The sequence below is a fragment of the Jaculus jaculus genome, chromosome 5, assembly GCF_020740685.1.
Source record: "Jaculus jaculus isolate mJacJac1 chromosome 5, mJacJac1.mat.Y.cur, whole genome shotgun sequence".
Lineage (NCBI taxonomy): Eukaryota > Metazoa > Chordata > Mammalia > Rodentia > Dipodidae > Jaculus > Jaculus jaculus.
The window spans coordinates 146,776,975-146,793,935 of NC_059106.1; the positions used below are offsets into that span (position 1 = coordinate 146,776,975).

Sequence of the window (16,961 nt, forward strand, 5' to 3'; positions counted from 1 at the left end):
TTTTGCTTGATCAAAATGGTCAGGGTTTGTCAATCTTGTTTATTTTTTCAAAGAGCTCTTCTTTCGTCAAATTTCTTAATTGCCTCTTAGTTTCCAAATCATTAATTATCAATAATTATTTCTTCCCAGTTGGAGTATTTTGGGTTGGATTCTTGTTGCTTTTCCAGTGCCTTTAGGTGGACAGTTATGTTACTGATTTGGGATCTCTCTGTCTTTGTTATGAAGGCATTTAGTGCTATGAATTTTCCTCTGAGGACCACCTTCTTTGTGTTCTATAAATTTTGGTATGATGTGTTTTCATTATCACCCAATTCTAAAAAATTTGCAACTTCATTTTTTATTTCATCAACTACCCATTTATTGTTAGAAGTGTACTGTTCAGTTTCCAGGGGCTGATGAGATTCTTGTAGGGCCTTTGGTTGTTAATTTCTAGCAACATATCAATCATCGTAATCTGATATCATGCAGGGAATTCTGTCAATCTTCCTAAATATATGGAAGTCAACTTTCTGACCTAGTATATGATTTATTTTAGAGAATGTTCCATGGGCTGCTGAGAAGAATGTGTAGTCTGTGGATTTGGAATGGAATATTCTGTAGATATCTGTTAGGTCTTTGTGAGCTATGGTTTTGTTGAGCTCTCTGTTGAGGTTTTGTTTGGATGATCTGTCTATTACTGATAATGATGTATTGAAGTCCCCAACTATGATGGTGTTGGTGGTTATGTCTGTTTTACTGTCAAATAAGTTTTGTTTTATGAACTGTGGTGCCTCTGTGTTTGGTGCATAAAGATTTCTGATTGTGATATCCTCTTATGGGATTGTTCCCTTGATAAGTAGGAAGTGGCTTTATTTGTCTTTTATGATTATTTTTGGTTTGAAGTCTATTTTATCCAATATTAGTATAGCAACACCTGCTGGTTTCTTATTCCCATTTGCTTGGAATATCATTTTCCGCCCTTTCACCTTGAGGAGGTGTCTGTCTTTAGTGGTGAGGTGGGCTTCTTCAAGACAACAGATTGAGGGGTCAAATTTTCTGATCCACCCTGTTAGCTTGTGTCTCTTGATGGGTGAATTAAGGTCATTAATATTTAGGGTAATGACTGTGAGGTTTGATTTGATCCCTGCCATGTTGTGTTGGTATTCGTGGTTTAGTGTTTTCACGTACATTGAAGTTTTTTTGTGCCTTCTCTGAGTTTGGTTATTGTGATCTGCTTCTTGTAGGTATTTGAGATTGATTATTTGATTCTTCTGTGTGGAGAATTTTCTGAACTAATCTCTGTAAGTTTGGATTTGTGTTCATATAATTTGAAAGCTGAGTTTTGTAATGGAAAGTTTTTCTTACACCATCTATTATGAGGGATACTTTTGCTTGGTATACTAGTTTGGGTTGGAAGCCATAGTTTCTTGGACTTTGCAGTGTCCCAGTGTAGACTCTTCTGGCTTTCATGGTTTCCATTAAGATGTCTGAAGTAATTCTGATGGGGTTACCTTTAAAAGTGATATGCTGTTTTTCCCTAGCAGCTTTCATGATTTTTCTTTGGTGTCAATGTTTAGAGTTTTAATGACGATATGTCTTGGAGAGTTTCTCCTTTGGTCCAATCTGTTTGGAGTTCTATTAGCTTCTTGTATCCTGATTGGTCTTGCTTTTGAGAGAGGGGTAAAGTTTTCTCTGATTATTTTGTTAAATATGTTCTCCATGTCTTTGGTCTGAATTTCTTCCCCTTCAGGTACTCCCTTGATCAGAATGTTAGGATGTATAAGGGTATCTCCCTCATGTTCTGTTCACAGAAATTTTTGAACTTATTGAAACTTTTAAACTCTCAAACTGTGTCTTCTATCTTGCCTTCCAGATCTGAGTTTCTATCCTCCACATGGCTGACTCTATTCTTGTGAGCTTCTAAAGTGTTTTGGGCTTATTCAATTAAGTTTGCATTTTCTACTACTTTTCTACTTATAGTTTCCATCCCTCTGTCAAGTTCTCTTTTCACATCATTTCTGATTTTTGTGATGCTTTCTGGAATTCATCCTTGCATTTATTTTTGTCTTTATTTAGCATCACCAGCTGATTTTTGAGGTCCTCTTTTTTTCACTCTCCATTATATCACTTAATTGTCTCTGAACTCCTTTCATTTTCTTATCTATTAGGTCTAATCTAGTGATGGCACCATCACATGATTATTGGTACTTTGTTGCTTTTCTGCAAGTTCTACCAGTAACTTGGTCAGGATTCCATTGTTCATAGCTCATTTTAGTGTTCTAATCCTAATGCCTCTTCTATGTTTATAGATTAGAGACGTCCATTGTAGGACTGAGTGATCTTATTGGATTTACTTGCATTTGATTGTTCATGCCATTTCTTTTGCATTGTGGTCTACCTATCACAGTGTATGAGCAGAGAGAGTATGACTGTGGTCTCAATGGGCATGGGAAGTGGTGCCTCTTGGGTGACTGGGCTCCTATGCAGGCAAGAATACAGGCAGAGCAGGCCTGAGATCACATGTGTGAAGGTGGAAGGGGCCTGAGCTCTTACTTGAGTGGGTGACCACAGAGGCCTGAGTTCACACAGGGTGGGCAGATGGGCAGATTGTGTCTGAGCTTGCATGAGGATTGTCAGCCAGTGTGGCCTGAGTGTGGGCAGATGGGGGTTGGGCCTGATTTGGCATGGGCAGATGGGCAGAGCGGGCTTGAGCTCATGTGTGGGCAGGTGGAACTGGCCTGAGCTCATAATTGGACAGCTGGCCAGAGCAGCAAACAGGCAAATGGAAGGAGCTGGCTGAGCTAACATGGGCAGATGGGCAGCTTGGGCCTAAGCTCACACACACATACATGGTGGGCACATGGATGGATTGGGCTTGAGCTTGCACTGCCAGTGGGCAGAGCTGGCCTGAGGTTGCATGCAGGTGGGGGTAGGCAGGTGATTGCCCCTGAACAGTGAGGCAAGTGGAACTATGCTGGCCTGAGTCCCTTTTCTTGCAGTAAGTGTGGGAGTATCATGAGGCTGGGACTATGACTAGGGTGGCTGCTTCGGGGGGTTGGAGGACTGGTGGGCTACCCTAGAGCAAGGGAATCAGTAGAGTCTCTTTTTGTTCCCCTCTGTGCCCTCCCACTGACAATCTATTAGAAATTTCTCTCCCCTAAAAGACACAGTGAGCCCTTAATGCCTTGCCTTTGAGAGAGAGAGATATACAGAAATAGGTGGGGGGGATGGGTGTGCCAGGGCCTCCAGCTACTGTAAACGAACTCTAGACTCATGTGACCCCTTGTATATAGGTCCTGGGGTGTCGAACCTAGGTCCTTTGGCTTTGCAGGCAGGTGCCTTAACAGCTAAGGTATCTTTCCAGCACTAAGTAAGGTTTCTTAAATGTAAAGAGAAGCATATTATTCTAGTAATGTAATTGGGAAAATGTAAAGTGTTATAAGCACATTTTCCACCAACATTTTACTTGTAGTGTCAATATGACTGCATATAAGATTTTTGGATGTAGGGTCTCACTTCAGCCTGGCTGACCTAGAATTCATTCTCAACTCTCATCAAAGTAGTATTTGTTTAAAAAACTCATAGAAGCATGCACAATAACTTTTTAACTTAATAAGTAGTATTTTGTATGCTTCTATGAGTTTTTTATACAAATTCTACTTTGATGAGAGTTATTGGTTCATAACTATTATTTGATGTGGGCATGTTAAATTTTTCCTGATTTAAGAAGGGCTAAAGAAAATTGGTTACTTAAAATCAATTGTGATAAGATCTGGAGGTTGTATAATAATACATCAATGGGACAAGAAAATCAAAAGTACTCTTGAAAAGGGTATTGCAATAATGTATATATAACAATGAGAAGTAGTTGTTTAAAAAACTTGTTTTCCAGTTACTAATACTTTAATCTTCATATGGAAATAATTTAAAGACAAATCTTTATTATTTTAAAGTATCCTTGGACAGTGAATAACTATGATTACTAAAATACAGACCATTTTTGATTTCTTTTCTTTTATCTGTAGAATGAAGGGATGAATGTTGTTCATCTAAGTATTGACAATAGACTACTTGCTATTCAAATAAGCAAGTACAAAAAAAATCAACAAACAAATGAACTAATCACACACAAATAGCCCCATATTAAGGAAGTATGGGAAAAATACACAGAAGAAAAATACTTGTGTATATGTTCTAACTAGCAAATAGAAGAATTATATTTGGAAAATTCTGAGTCTTTCTATAGTGGTATAAAAACAGTGAGTAGCTGAAACATCCATGCAGGAAATTCAGCAACCTGAGAATTGCTTTATATACATACAGAAACTAAAATAGCACAACAGAGGAACCTAGCATGCGTCAGTTACCGTTAGCTCATTTTCTCTACAGAGAATTATTCATTTTCCGTTACACATCTTGTTGCTGCAAAATCCATGAATTCTTGAAAATTAGTTAATGTGTTATTTGTTGTAAGTAATAAAACCAGCAAGTATTCCTACACAAATACAGAACAGAGCACGCACCATAACAAATATAGCAAATATCATCTTATATGCTGATATTATGTTGAGAATCATTAGTAAGGAAGTGCTCTTTATTGTTGTATGGTCTTTAGATTTTTCTGACATAAAAGACTCCATAATAGAAGCTATCTCCAAGCAAAGTGACCACTTATTTTTAGCACCTGTTCTTCCCCATATAATTGGATTATTAATAGTAGCCCTATTCAGCAAATCATCTCATTAAGCTATCCAGGGGAACGTTTTGCTACCAGTTATCTTAAATCATTCCCTGGGTACTTAGACTCTGCAAATTAGGCACTCCACAAATGCATAATTGAGATTTTCATGCCTAGGGGAGTATTTGGTAACACCCACTTTAATTTTTTTCTATTCCCTAGGAATAGCAATTAGAAGACTGAAATACATTCCATGTCTAATGTTGAATAGAAAATGAAATTGATTTATATTAGCTAAATATTAGTCTTCCCATTGTTTCCTTATGCCATTAGTCTAAACAGTACTTTTTATTTTACCTCATTAAATCCTTGCAATTAAGAATTAAATGGCTGTTAATTCAGAAAAGACTATTATTCCAAAAGGTCAATTCTCAGAGACAGTATTTTTGAGGGTTAGAAGTTTCCCCTAAACTTCTTCAAAATTACATAAATTAAATTTATGGATGCTTGTTTGAGGAAAAAGCATTTATCTCTCCATTAGTTTGAAGAAAAATCTTTTTTCCTGAGTAATCCAGAAATCATTTGTTGACTAGAAGTATTTCACTTATGTCTTCATTCATATATAATTCTAGTTTCCATATATTGCACTTAACGCTACACAGTTATAGAACATGTTCTGGATCATTGGGGTGATACCACATCTACAAGGAGTTTCAAATTCTTTAGACATGTGTAGCCCTTGTATTTATATAAATTTAAGTATGTTTAAGAATTTTTGAAATAGTTTACCTAAGGTATATTCTACATCTTCAATATATTATATATTCTTTTAAATTCCCATTAATATGTCAAATGTCTCAGATAAGTTGTAAAGATGCATGTTTTATTTTGTATTTGGTTTCAAAAGTTTCACAGCATGATTGTGTGGTTCAGTTAATTGTCAACCTGTGGTTAGATAGGTCACTATGGGTTAATTTTCACAATTTAATTTTAGGCTATAGTAGTTGCCTTATCATTCCTGGAACACAATAATAAGCAGAACTGGCTTAAAGAAAGTAAAAGGGTCTATTTCAGGGTATAGATATAAGATCAGGTTTTATCATGGCAGGGAAATCTGAAAGAACTGAAAAACAGATCTTGTCACATCAGTTTGGAGGAAGCAGCAAGAGTTACCAATAGCTAGGAAAGATGGATTATCCAATCCCAAGACCCAACCCCAGTGACACACCTTCTCCAGCAAACCTCCATCACCCAGAGAATTCACAGCTGGGAATTGAGTATGAGTATTAAAAATGAAAATAGGAGAAGCCAGGTGTGGTGGCCCATGCCTTTAATTCCAGCACACCTTTAATCCTCTGGAAGCAGATGTAGGAGGATCACCGTGAGTTCAGGATGTCCTTGACCCTGAGACTGCATAGTGAATTCCAGGCCAGCCTGGACTAGAATGAGACCTTACCTCAAATTAAATAAATTAATGAATAAATAAATAAATAAATAAATCAATAAATATAATAAATAAACATAGGAGACTATGGGACACATTTTACCTCAAACATTCACAGAGACTAAAGACATTATTATTTCCAAGTCTCTGAGCATGGCTACCACTGAAGTCATAGAAGTGTTATAAAATTTTGACCCCAAAAATATTTTGCACTGAGCTGTGAGCCCAAAACAAAGTTGTCTTTCAACCACTCTAGGTAATCTACTCTTTACTTACATTTTTAATTTGAGAAAGTAACTTGGAATTTCAGAAATACATTTAATGAGGTACATGATTCTACAGAAATACTTCTTTGCTATATAGGTAATTGCCTTCTTTGGTGTCACAGACCTAAACTTGTAGGAGACTAACTTCTGGAATTTTCCCACCCAGAAGTGTGAAACTGCTTCTAGGAGTCAAGCCTAACAGGTGGAAGTGGTCTAGTTGTCTCTAGCGGCAGCCTCCAGGAACAAGAAACCGAAGGGGAGTTTAGTTTAAATCCATTAGTAAACCTGCCATAGGTTTTTATCACTGCTGTTCTGATCCTACTACAGCTGTGGCTTCTTCTGCATACAGGTACACATCGACATATTGAACAGCCAAAAAACAGTCATATGTGAACAAGTAATGCATTGTATGAGCAAAGAGAAAGGAACTTTTGACTTTTGATAATCCTTAAATATTTGTATTGGTTTAGGAGTATGATTTGCTGGTCCAGAGCACACATATGCTCTGATCACAAATGCATTCATATGAAGACCGCCTATTATCTTCCACAAAAGTAAGGGCCTTACTGACTAGCCATCTTGTCTTCCACACTATGATCAGCACTTGCTGCACGTGTATGGTTGCTCTGCGATGGGAGTCCAAACTGACCACTGTGGAAACTGAACAAAGTACTGAGCTTTAGATTAGGCAGAATCTGTAAATGTTGCTTGTCACTATTACTGTTCAGACAAAAGTTATACCAAGGCAAATCTAATCACATTGCTTTAACTTGTTGGATTACGTAGGACAAGTTACAAGTAAGGAATTTAGCATTTCACATCAATAATCTCAGAAAAGTTACTTGTAAAATTCATAAGAAATATTCCCATAGTTCTTTCTCATGTATCAATTAAGCCTACATTTTTAGTGCTTAAAATTGTTGTGTCAACAGGACGCACACTTTCTAGTTTTCCTCACTTTTTTCTTAAGATATTTCCGTGAAGCAGGTAATACCATCATCTCTTTAATAGACAAGGAGACTGAGGTAGGAGGATTTCTGGAAGTTCAAGACCATCCTGGGCTACATTGAAAGACTGTGTCTCAAGTAAATAAAAAATGATGGAAGGAAAGGAAGAAGGTTAAAATAAAGGAAAATTAACATGATTTAATTTTGATATGCTATATTTCCTTGTCTGTTGTTTCATTATGGTCCATAAAATAATGTGAGTTAAAAACTATTCCTTGTAATATGACTTTAACTAATTTCCAGAGTTTATTTCAAAGACAATTCTACTTCAGGAAACATCAACAATCACTTCTGGCAATTACTTCAAGTATTATAGTAACATTAACATTAGATAATGTATACTATATAATATATAACAATGTTATAGTAATAATAAAATGTGACCAAAAGATAAGCTTATGTGAGAAATAAAAAAGTTATATGCTTTAAAGTAAGGTCCTGAATGATCTAAGGTTACTTTACATGATTGTTATTATTTGGCTAATACAAAGTGTGTTACATAGGTAAATAATCCTATGCATTACGAAGTAGCATACTGTAATTTTGTACAGGAATCTGATATAAAATTACCTGCTCCATTCCAAAATTTAAATTTAATAAAGTGCATAAGAGTATCAACATTTACAGAATGAACTCATTTTTCCATTAACAGAAAGATAAGGAAGACCAATGGCTAGAGAAGAAAGTGCAGGGAAATAAAGATCACATCATTTTGGAACATCTACAGTGGACAATGGGCTATGAAGTTCAGATTACAGCTGCTAACCGATTGGGGTACTCTGAACCCACAGTTTATGAGTTCAGTATGCCCCCAAAGCCCAACATTATTAAAGGTAAGCAACATGATATGCTTTCTTGATTTTATTAGTATATGTTTTAACTACCCCAGAGGGTTTTCTTAAAAATGAAAATGAAACATGATAAAAATAAGAATAATCCTGGGTTCTACTCATGTCTGTTTAATTGGTCATAAAGAAGGTGACTCATTTGCTTACACTCAGCTCAGGCTATTGATTCTTTTGTGCCAGTGCTTTGATGGCCTTGGCAGTAGAAATGATGAAGGATGAGTCAAGGAAGAAGTGAGAGGTGATAATGACACATTAAAATCACTATGAAATATTTATGTAGAGTCCAGATGAAACTTTCACAGGAATATCTTCTCTGCCACTCATGTAGGAACAAGTGTGCCATTCTAGTTAGTTTGGGTCAAAGATTATGACATGCCTGCCCATGCCTAACCAATGATGCTGATTTTTGAAAAGTAAAATAAGTGATACAGTAAGTCAGAAACACATGGAATATATATATATATATATGGAGAGAGAGAGAGAGAGGATAAAAGGAATGGTATATATCAGTTCAACATGATACTAATATGTTATTAAGTTGCAATATCAGTCATATATTAGCTTTTTACTATCAAGGACTGCCATTATTATTTGTTTAATTAAGATCACTTTGTGAAGGTATATTTTATTTATGTCTATATTTATGAATGATGATATCTCATAAAATCATGTATGAAGTTTTATTAACACACAATATCACTATTAGTACATAACAGTTTTGAAATTAGTAAAGAAATAAAGGTACTTCAGTTATATTTTTTCAATTATATTATTTAGCCATTTGTAATTTTGAAGTGTTACCAATTTCACTTAATACTTTGTTGCATACCATGCTATTAATGTTGAAGGAAGATTTATTAAATTGATATAATTATTGTGCAAATATACTACAGATTGTAAGATTAGAAGAAATTAAATTTGTAACTTGGGTTAATTCATAAATTCTAGAATATACATATTGTTGAAATTATAAATACATATCCTGAAGAAATAATATCTTATACATGATGACAGTTTTTTTAATTTCAAAAGTACTTCTGCATTAGGTATCACATTTTATTCTTAATTTTGTGTAATATAAAGCAGTACTCATTTTACAAGTGTGATTATAAGAGGTTACAGTATCAAGCCTTTCTTAAGTATATATAGTTATATCTGGCCCTTAAGAAATGATTCATTTAAGTGTTATTGAATATATTATCTCTAATCAACTTACCCTTGTGAATTTAGAATGTTAGTAATTGCCATGACACTTGTGCTATGGGATAATTATACCCTTTTATTATCAGGAGCATGATATAGACATGATCACAACCTGGGTCAAGGTATATACAAGTGTACTGAAAATCTATGACCATCCTCATAAAGTCTTAGTTTGCTTTTTGTATGTTAATATCATTATGATTTTTTTTGCAATGACAAAGATATAGTTGGAATAAGTTCTTTGTCCTTAAATAAAACATTACAGATTGGGTAGTTCACAAAAATCATATATATATATACACACATACACACAAAAGCAGAGAGTGAGCAAAAGCAGAGAGGAGAGAAAGGCAGAGGGAGAAGTTTGAATCCTTTGAGAATAAAACATGAAAATATTTAAGGAGAAAGAAATAATATTTTTTTCTAATTTTATCATCTAATACTGTATACAAATATCAAATTATAAAACTTCACCACATAAATACTTTTAAATATTAAATATCAAAAATCTACATATTATCAAGTAGAAGGCAGTATTTTATTAGTTGTTCATAGCCAATATATGATGTCAAAAATAAAATTTGCCCAAGGTACTAAAGGTTGTTATACTCAGAATGCCTGATAACTTTGTAAGCCATTGAAAGCTAAAACGACATTTGGGGTTCGAGAGATGGTTTAGAAGTTACGGACATTGCCTGTGAAGATTAAGTACCCAGATTCAATTCCCTAGTACCCACATAAGCCAGATGCTCAGGGTATGGCTTGTGTCTGGAGTTCATTTGCAGTAGCTGGAGGCCCAGGCATGCTCTCTCTCTAGTAAATAAATATAACTTTTAAACTTCACATATGGACAAAAAAACATATAGATAATAAATTCTTCTGGGTGTGATGGCACATGCTTTTAATCAAAGAACTAGGGAGTCAGAGGTTGGAGAATCATTGTGATTTGAAGTCAGCTTAGGACTACAGAGTTAGTTTCAGGTCACCTTGGACTACAGTGAGACCATATCTTGAAAGGAAAACAACAATAAAGTAATTAACTTTCATAATGTATGCGTTTATTCTTTCCAATGGTCTATAAATATAGTAGTGTATCAATTCTAATGACATTTTTTTTATGTTTCAGTCTGGAAAACTCGCATAGTGATAGCTCTTATACAATCCAAAAGGACATGTAGTGAATGATCAAATTTCATTGTCTCTATAATATTAAAAGAGTTCCATGTGGATGTTGTCCATCATTACCAGTAACAAGAATTCATCTGAGGCAAAAAATATAACACTAACTGTTCCCCAATCACAGACTTTTCCAATCTACTAGAGGATTCAAACATTGATGATTATTCATACCTGTCTGTGAGTGATGGCACAATGAAAGGAATCATATCATGAGGACATGTGAAGTGAGCTTGACTAAGGATTAAGACCAGTTCTCCTTGGAATTGATTTTCATAGTAAATTTGCAGTAATGAACTTTCCATGTAATGTGCATTACCTGGAAGAAGTAAGTCTCTGACATAAGCAATTGCACAAGTAGAAGAGAATTTGGAGAAATTTAAATTAGGAGAAGTCTAGAGATGTAGTTGTGGCTCACACAATTCATGGACTTTAAAAACCACCTTTAGTCCTTTAGCCTCAATCTTTACATAAACAAGAAATATATTGAAGCAGATAAGTTACATGCATATGTATAAATGCAAGTGATGTTTGAAGATGTATTCTTGAAGGAAGATAGCAGAATTAGTAAAGAAAAAGACCATGAAATCTTTAGCCATGTTATCAATGTAGAGTCATATGACCTGCCTATTAGAGTGATTTGACAATGATGTCTTTTGTATTTCTTGTACAGAATTATAGAGTAAATAAATTTTACATGGAAAGATTGGCCATGCAGTTTGATATTTTTAAGATTGAAATGTCAAATCATTGATTACATATATATGAGTTATAAATGAGAAATATCCCTGGCTTAGCAATTACATTGAGCAGCTATGAGAATTGACAGGCAAATGGATTTTTAGGCTGGATGAGACCCAACCAACAAGAGTACTGAAGCTCCCTGAAAATAGGTTTGTGCCTACAATACTTGAACTATAACTATAAGTTTCTTCAGAACTATAAGACTGACATAGAGCTCATTGGATGAATGGGTAGATGTGTCACTGAAGAAAGAACTGATGACATAAAGTAAGGTACTGCAATATAGGAGGAAGAAAACACACCTTCCTCTCATACCCCATATACCTCTCCTTAAAATAGGTGTTGAGATTTAATAGACAAACACAAGAATGTCATACCTTTTTTTTTTTTTTGTTTTTTTGAGGTAGGGTCTCACTGTAGCCCAGGCTGACCTGGAATTCACTATGGAGACTAAGGTTGGCCTCGAACTCACAGCAAACCTCCTACCTCTGCCTCCCAAGTGCTGGGATTAAAAGAGTATGCCACCAAGCCTGGTTTATCTTGAAAGTTATGAACAGTCTTATTTCATCCTGAAGAATAAATACAACATAGTAAATGCCTCTAGGGAAAAAAAAAAAAAAACTGAATGAGACTCCTTGGTTGCTTGCATTTTGCCAAAGATATTTGTAGAGGAATTACCTAGGAATGTATTGAAGATCTATAAAAAATTACAAATTTTAGTTCACTTGTTTATGACCATCTATATGTAGTTTTTCTATCACAATGAACAGAGAAAAGAAACTCTAGGTGATGAAGATGCTTACAATGGAATGTAGTTTTTCACATCTAAGATAATATCACTAGATATAAGGAAAGGATGCACATTGTTTATCATCTTTCAAGTGTGCAATGAATTTAAAGCCCATACATCCTATTGAAAAGGGAGAAATAATATTCATTTTAAATATAAAACCATTTGAAAATATTTTCAAATTTACTGAATATGCTGATTGACAAAGTCTCATAAGCTATGTCAAGGACATGTCCTAATCAATAAGAATTGGTCAGTATAGATATGAGTATGTGTCTTAAGGCAACTTTAAAAGATGTGATCATGGTAAATTTTGGAACTTTTAAACCCTCAAAATAGTATCACTTCTACAGTTTTGATATAATGAAAAATTATTTTAATACATCTCCATCAAAAGTCTTATAAATATTATTTATTTTCCAATTTTATCTTATGTTATTTTTCATTTTTTTCAAGTTAGGGTCTCACTCGAGCCCAGGATAACCTAAAACTCACTCTTGTAATCCCAGCTGGTCTCAAACTAAGAAATCCTCATACCTCTTCCTCTTGAGTGCTAAGATTAACGGTGAACACTACCATACCAAGCTTCATATTTTAAAGGATAAATTCACTGTCACATCTGTTATATGTCAACTATAATAAACTGGTAAACATGATGTTTCTTGGTTTAAATGGAGAAAATATGGAATTAAAATATTACTTATCTTGATTTTATTTTACATAGTATGTATTATATTTGGCATGTTCAAATTAGATTATACCTTTCACATTTCTCCACAGATTTTATTCTGATTTTTCAAAATTTTACAAATATTGTAATATTTATTGACTCTGAAGGATGTGTCAAGTATACAGACATAGAGTGTGGATAACCAACCATCTTGCCATGTGGAATATGTCATACAGCATACCTCCACATTAACTGCATTTTATTAATAATGACATTAGTGGATATATGTGGCAAATTGATCAGTGAAAATGACTGAAATGTCATCTATTGTATTAAATGGTGAAAGCACATTTGTTAATTTTACATTATTATTTAACAATAATAATATTAAATTTTTGAATTGGTCATAATATGCTTTTAAGAGTTATTAAATATATTTTGTAGTAATAACTGCAATCAATTCAGCTTCAGTTTGTTTTAACTTGCTTGCATATTACCTCAGTATTAATTTATTCTTCTTTTTCTTGCTGTAAAGATAAAGTGAACACTTGTGTCCTTTGGTCTGTTAATGCAATTTGGTGGCAAATTTTCTCTTCATATATCCTTAAAATTTGATGGAAAAATATTCTACCATCTAGAAACATGAAATGCATACATAAATTCTTCAAAAGTAAAATGAAGCACCACTATGAAATATATTGCTAAAATATGAGTAGTTTATATTTTCATGGAATTTTTAATATTTCTACAGAGCGATAAAGTAAAATTATGTTGATGACCATCACACAAGTTCAAGGCAACACAGTATTTCCATGGATAGATTACTCAACAAATTAAGAAAACAAGTTAATAGCAAATTCACAAGTAATTTGTTATGATGTATTTTACATTCTGGTGTTTTAAATAAAGAAATTGTAGAACAATGATGAAGTTGTAACCTAATTATTCAAGAAAATCCTGATTTAACTTTGTAAATCTCAGTTAAAAAATTAAACACTGACACAGTAATAGTCATATGATTAGTACATACTAAAACCTAGGTTTATGTTGCTTTCATGTCTATTTATTTTGAAAATTATTTCAAAATAGGTTCAAAAATATAAAGAGTGTGGCAATGACCAATTGAATTATTATTTGTAACTACTGTTAATACAAGATGTTACTAGGTCATTTTCATTTACATGGTATTTAAAAAAATAATATTTTATTAATTATGTGTTTAAATGTATGATAGAAGATTATCATAAAACAGTATAAATTATGGTAAGGCTACCTGTAATATAGCACTTTGAATTTTCTTATAGTGAGATTGGAGGGTTGGTAACTTTTCCCTTATCAGTTGTAATTTAAAGGTAAATGTGAAATGTTTATATTTAAATCTTTATAAAAATAAAGTCTAATTATGTTTAAGTAAACATTACTAATATCTGCCTTCATCTACTTTATTATAAAAAAATTACTGAGAAATAGCTCATACAAAAATTTAATCTATTTATCTTATATCACTACTTTTCTAGAAAATTGTTAATGCCTATATGTAAATACTGCATTAATTCTTTTCTCTTTTTTTCTTTCCTACTTTTTTTCTTTATTTTCATGTTCACAACATTATTCTTTTTGGTTACTTTTTTTTTTTTAACCTTCTCTACTTTCAAAAAACAAATTATTCTGCAGATAACTGCTGTGAAGCGAATAAAGGCGGAAATGGAAGGCAATCATGGCAGCTGAGCGCTGCTGGGTTTTCTGTCATTATAGCCTTGACTTTATGTTGCATGCTCTAATAGTATTATTATTATACTTAAATATTATTATATTTAATAATATCATAGTGCATGGTAGGTCCTTTTGTAGCCTGAAGAATGAAAAGGAATACAGTAAATAATTATAATCATTTTTTCTAAACTTCAACTACACATGCACAATTAGCCATTTTCCTCTTCCCTCTGTTGTCAATTTCTTACAAGGATAACTTTACAGATAAAAATCACGAAGGAAATTCGCCTGGGATTATTTTTCTAGCTTCCATCTTTTTAAGGAGCAAATGAAAGGAACACATTGATTTCCGGAGTTAAATCTGGTTACATGTCTTTTCATACGTATTTTAAACTTAAGCATTTTCTACAAGTTGACTTTTCACTTGCTTATTTTCCAAATATACCTGTATTCATGCAAACATAATATGTATATGATATCTTATCATTTATATACTTCATATAACTCAATTCTCTTTATTTTGGTTAAATTTGTCAATTTTATGAATATTTTAAAAATTTTATAGTATCTACATTTTATATTAAACATAATTAGGATATTATATTAGATTTATATGCCCATTTTTCTGCATAATTCTCTTTCTAGGTATAATATGTATGACAGAACAAATATGAGTCATTTTTTCTTTTAAATTTATATATATATATATATATATATATATATATATATATGCAATATATATTGCATATATTTGCCAGTAAAATGTCTCTCTGCCATTACAGCAAAGTAAACTATATTTGGATCTGTTTAAGATGTTGCATCTAGCTCAATGAATTCTTAACAGTCTATGTGGTAACTTATTGCATTTTTTGCACTCCTGAGAGATAATGCCTTTATAAGCAAAATAGATAAAGAGAGAAGAAAACAGTCACTACTTACAAGATCTTGAGTTGAGATAAAATGAGGGATTATTAAATGCTAATTTTTGAAAGAAGTTCCCTTTGGAGAGTTAGCCCAAAGAACGTTTTAAAATTCTTCATTTTCAGTTATTATAAAATGAGAATGTGGTATTTTTTTAAATTTGAACCACAACCTATCAAGTGAGTTTGACAGCTTATTCAAGAAATTTAGACCATACCCAGATGACAAACATACATGTGAATGCATGAACACACACACACATGCACACACCATTTATGTAAATGCACATAAAAGGACTTACTTGACAAATCAGATGATAAAATTTAAGTCTAAGATCCAGTCCCCCAAAGTGTTTCGTTGTTATGATAATATATTTTGGCTATTTAAAATATATCTAAAATATCTTCTCATGTGAGGTCTATGGTTACACTTTCATTTAGTGATCAATATTTTTCAAAAACTTAGATTCCCATGGCTATTTTTGTTGTTGTTGTTGTTTTTTGAGTCAAAGTTAATTGCAGAATTGACCCACTTACAGATTAAAAGAAAGTTTTGGTTTTCAAATTACCATAACTAATGCATTCTTTATTAGATAACTAATGAAAGTTCATTGATATTTTAAAAGTTTATATTCTATGATTATAGTTCAATCAAAAGTGATACAAAGAACACTGAAATCAGGTTTACTCAGAAATGTAACATTTCTCTGGACATTTAAGAAAGAAACTTTTAAACTAATATTTATTATCTCTCTTAATACCTGTACTTTATTTGTAGATAAACCATAAAATATGATAATTTCCTTTTTGGTTTAGTTAGTTTGTGATTATTGGTTATGATTATTTGAAAAGAAAACATAAAAGTTCAATCTTATTTCAAGTATGCTCCAAATTTATCCTAGTCGTTTTTCCTATAAGTTATTTTAAAGTAAAATTAATACATTGCAGATGTCCAAATGTGAATTTGTTTGATGTTTTAGATTATGTATGATTAGATGTATGCATATGTTTAAGTATGTGTACTCTGTATCCCAGTATCAAGCTGTTTCTATAGCTTGTTTTTACCATATCATACTAGTGATGGTAATTAATGGATTTACTTAGGCTTCTGTAAGCAATCGCTGTTATCTCTATGGAGTATAGTAAGACACCTTCGTATTTTATTATATCTCTATTTTATTTCATATGTTTCATTCTCTCTTCAATCTATCAGTTTAACTGGTCTCTCTAATCCGGTCAAAATTCTCTAATTGTATGACCCAGCGAAGTCCAAGGATACTGTAGTAAGTTCTTCCCAACAAAATTTCTTCTATGACACACTGCCATTTTAAATCCCCCTTTATTTCCTTACCTTTCCTTTCTCTCTCTCTCTCTCTCTCTCTCTCTCTATCTCTCTCTCTCTCTCTCTCTCAATAGTACTTCTCACTAGCAGTATATAACTTCTTACATACGATCCTTTCAAAATGTCATGCAGGTTACTCATCAGTGTATTATTGGTGGACTTGAGCTCGGCAGAAATAGTT

The 16,961-nt window shown here is 33.0% G+C and overlaps 1 protein-coding gene across 5 annotated transcripts in view; it reads left to right on the forward strand.

Annotated features, from left to right (window-relative positions):
- Ncam2 (neural cell adhesion molecule 2) overlaps positions 1 to 16,961 on the forward strand; it is a 464,091-nt gene that overhangs the window by 419,225 nt on the left and 27,905 nt on the right. For 3 of the 5 annotated variants that reach the window (XM_045149438.1, XM_045149439.1, XM_004654373.2), the window contains one exon: positions 8,027 to 8,207. In XM_045149438.1, coding sequence (XP_045005373.1) covers positions 8,027 to 8,207 — 181 coding nt within the window. Of the gene's footprint in view, positions 1 to 8,026; positions 8,208 to 10,551; positions 10,844 to 13,556; positions 13,652 to 16,961 lie in introns of those variants that run through there. The other 2 variants (XM_045149442.1, XM_045149441.1) reach the window with 2 other exon arrangements.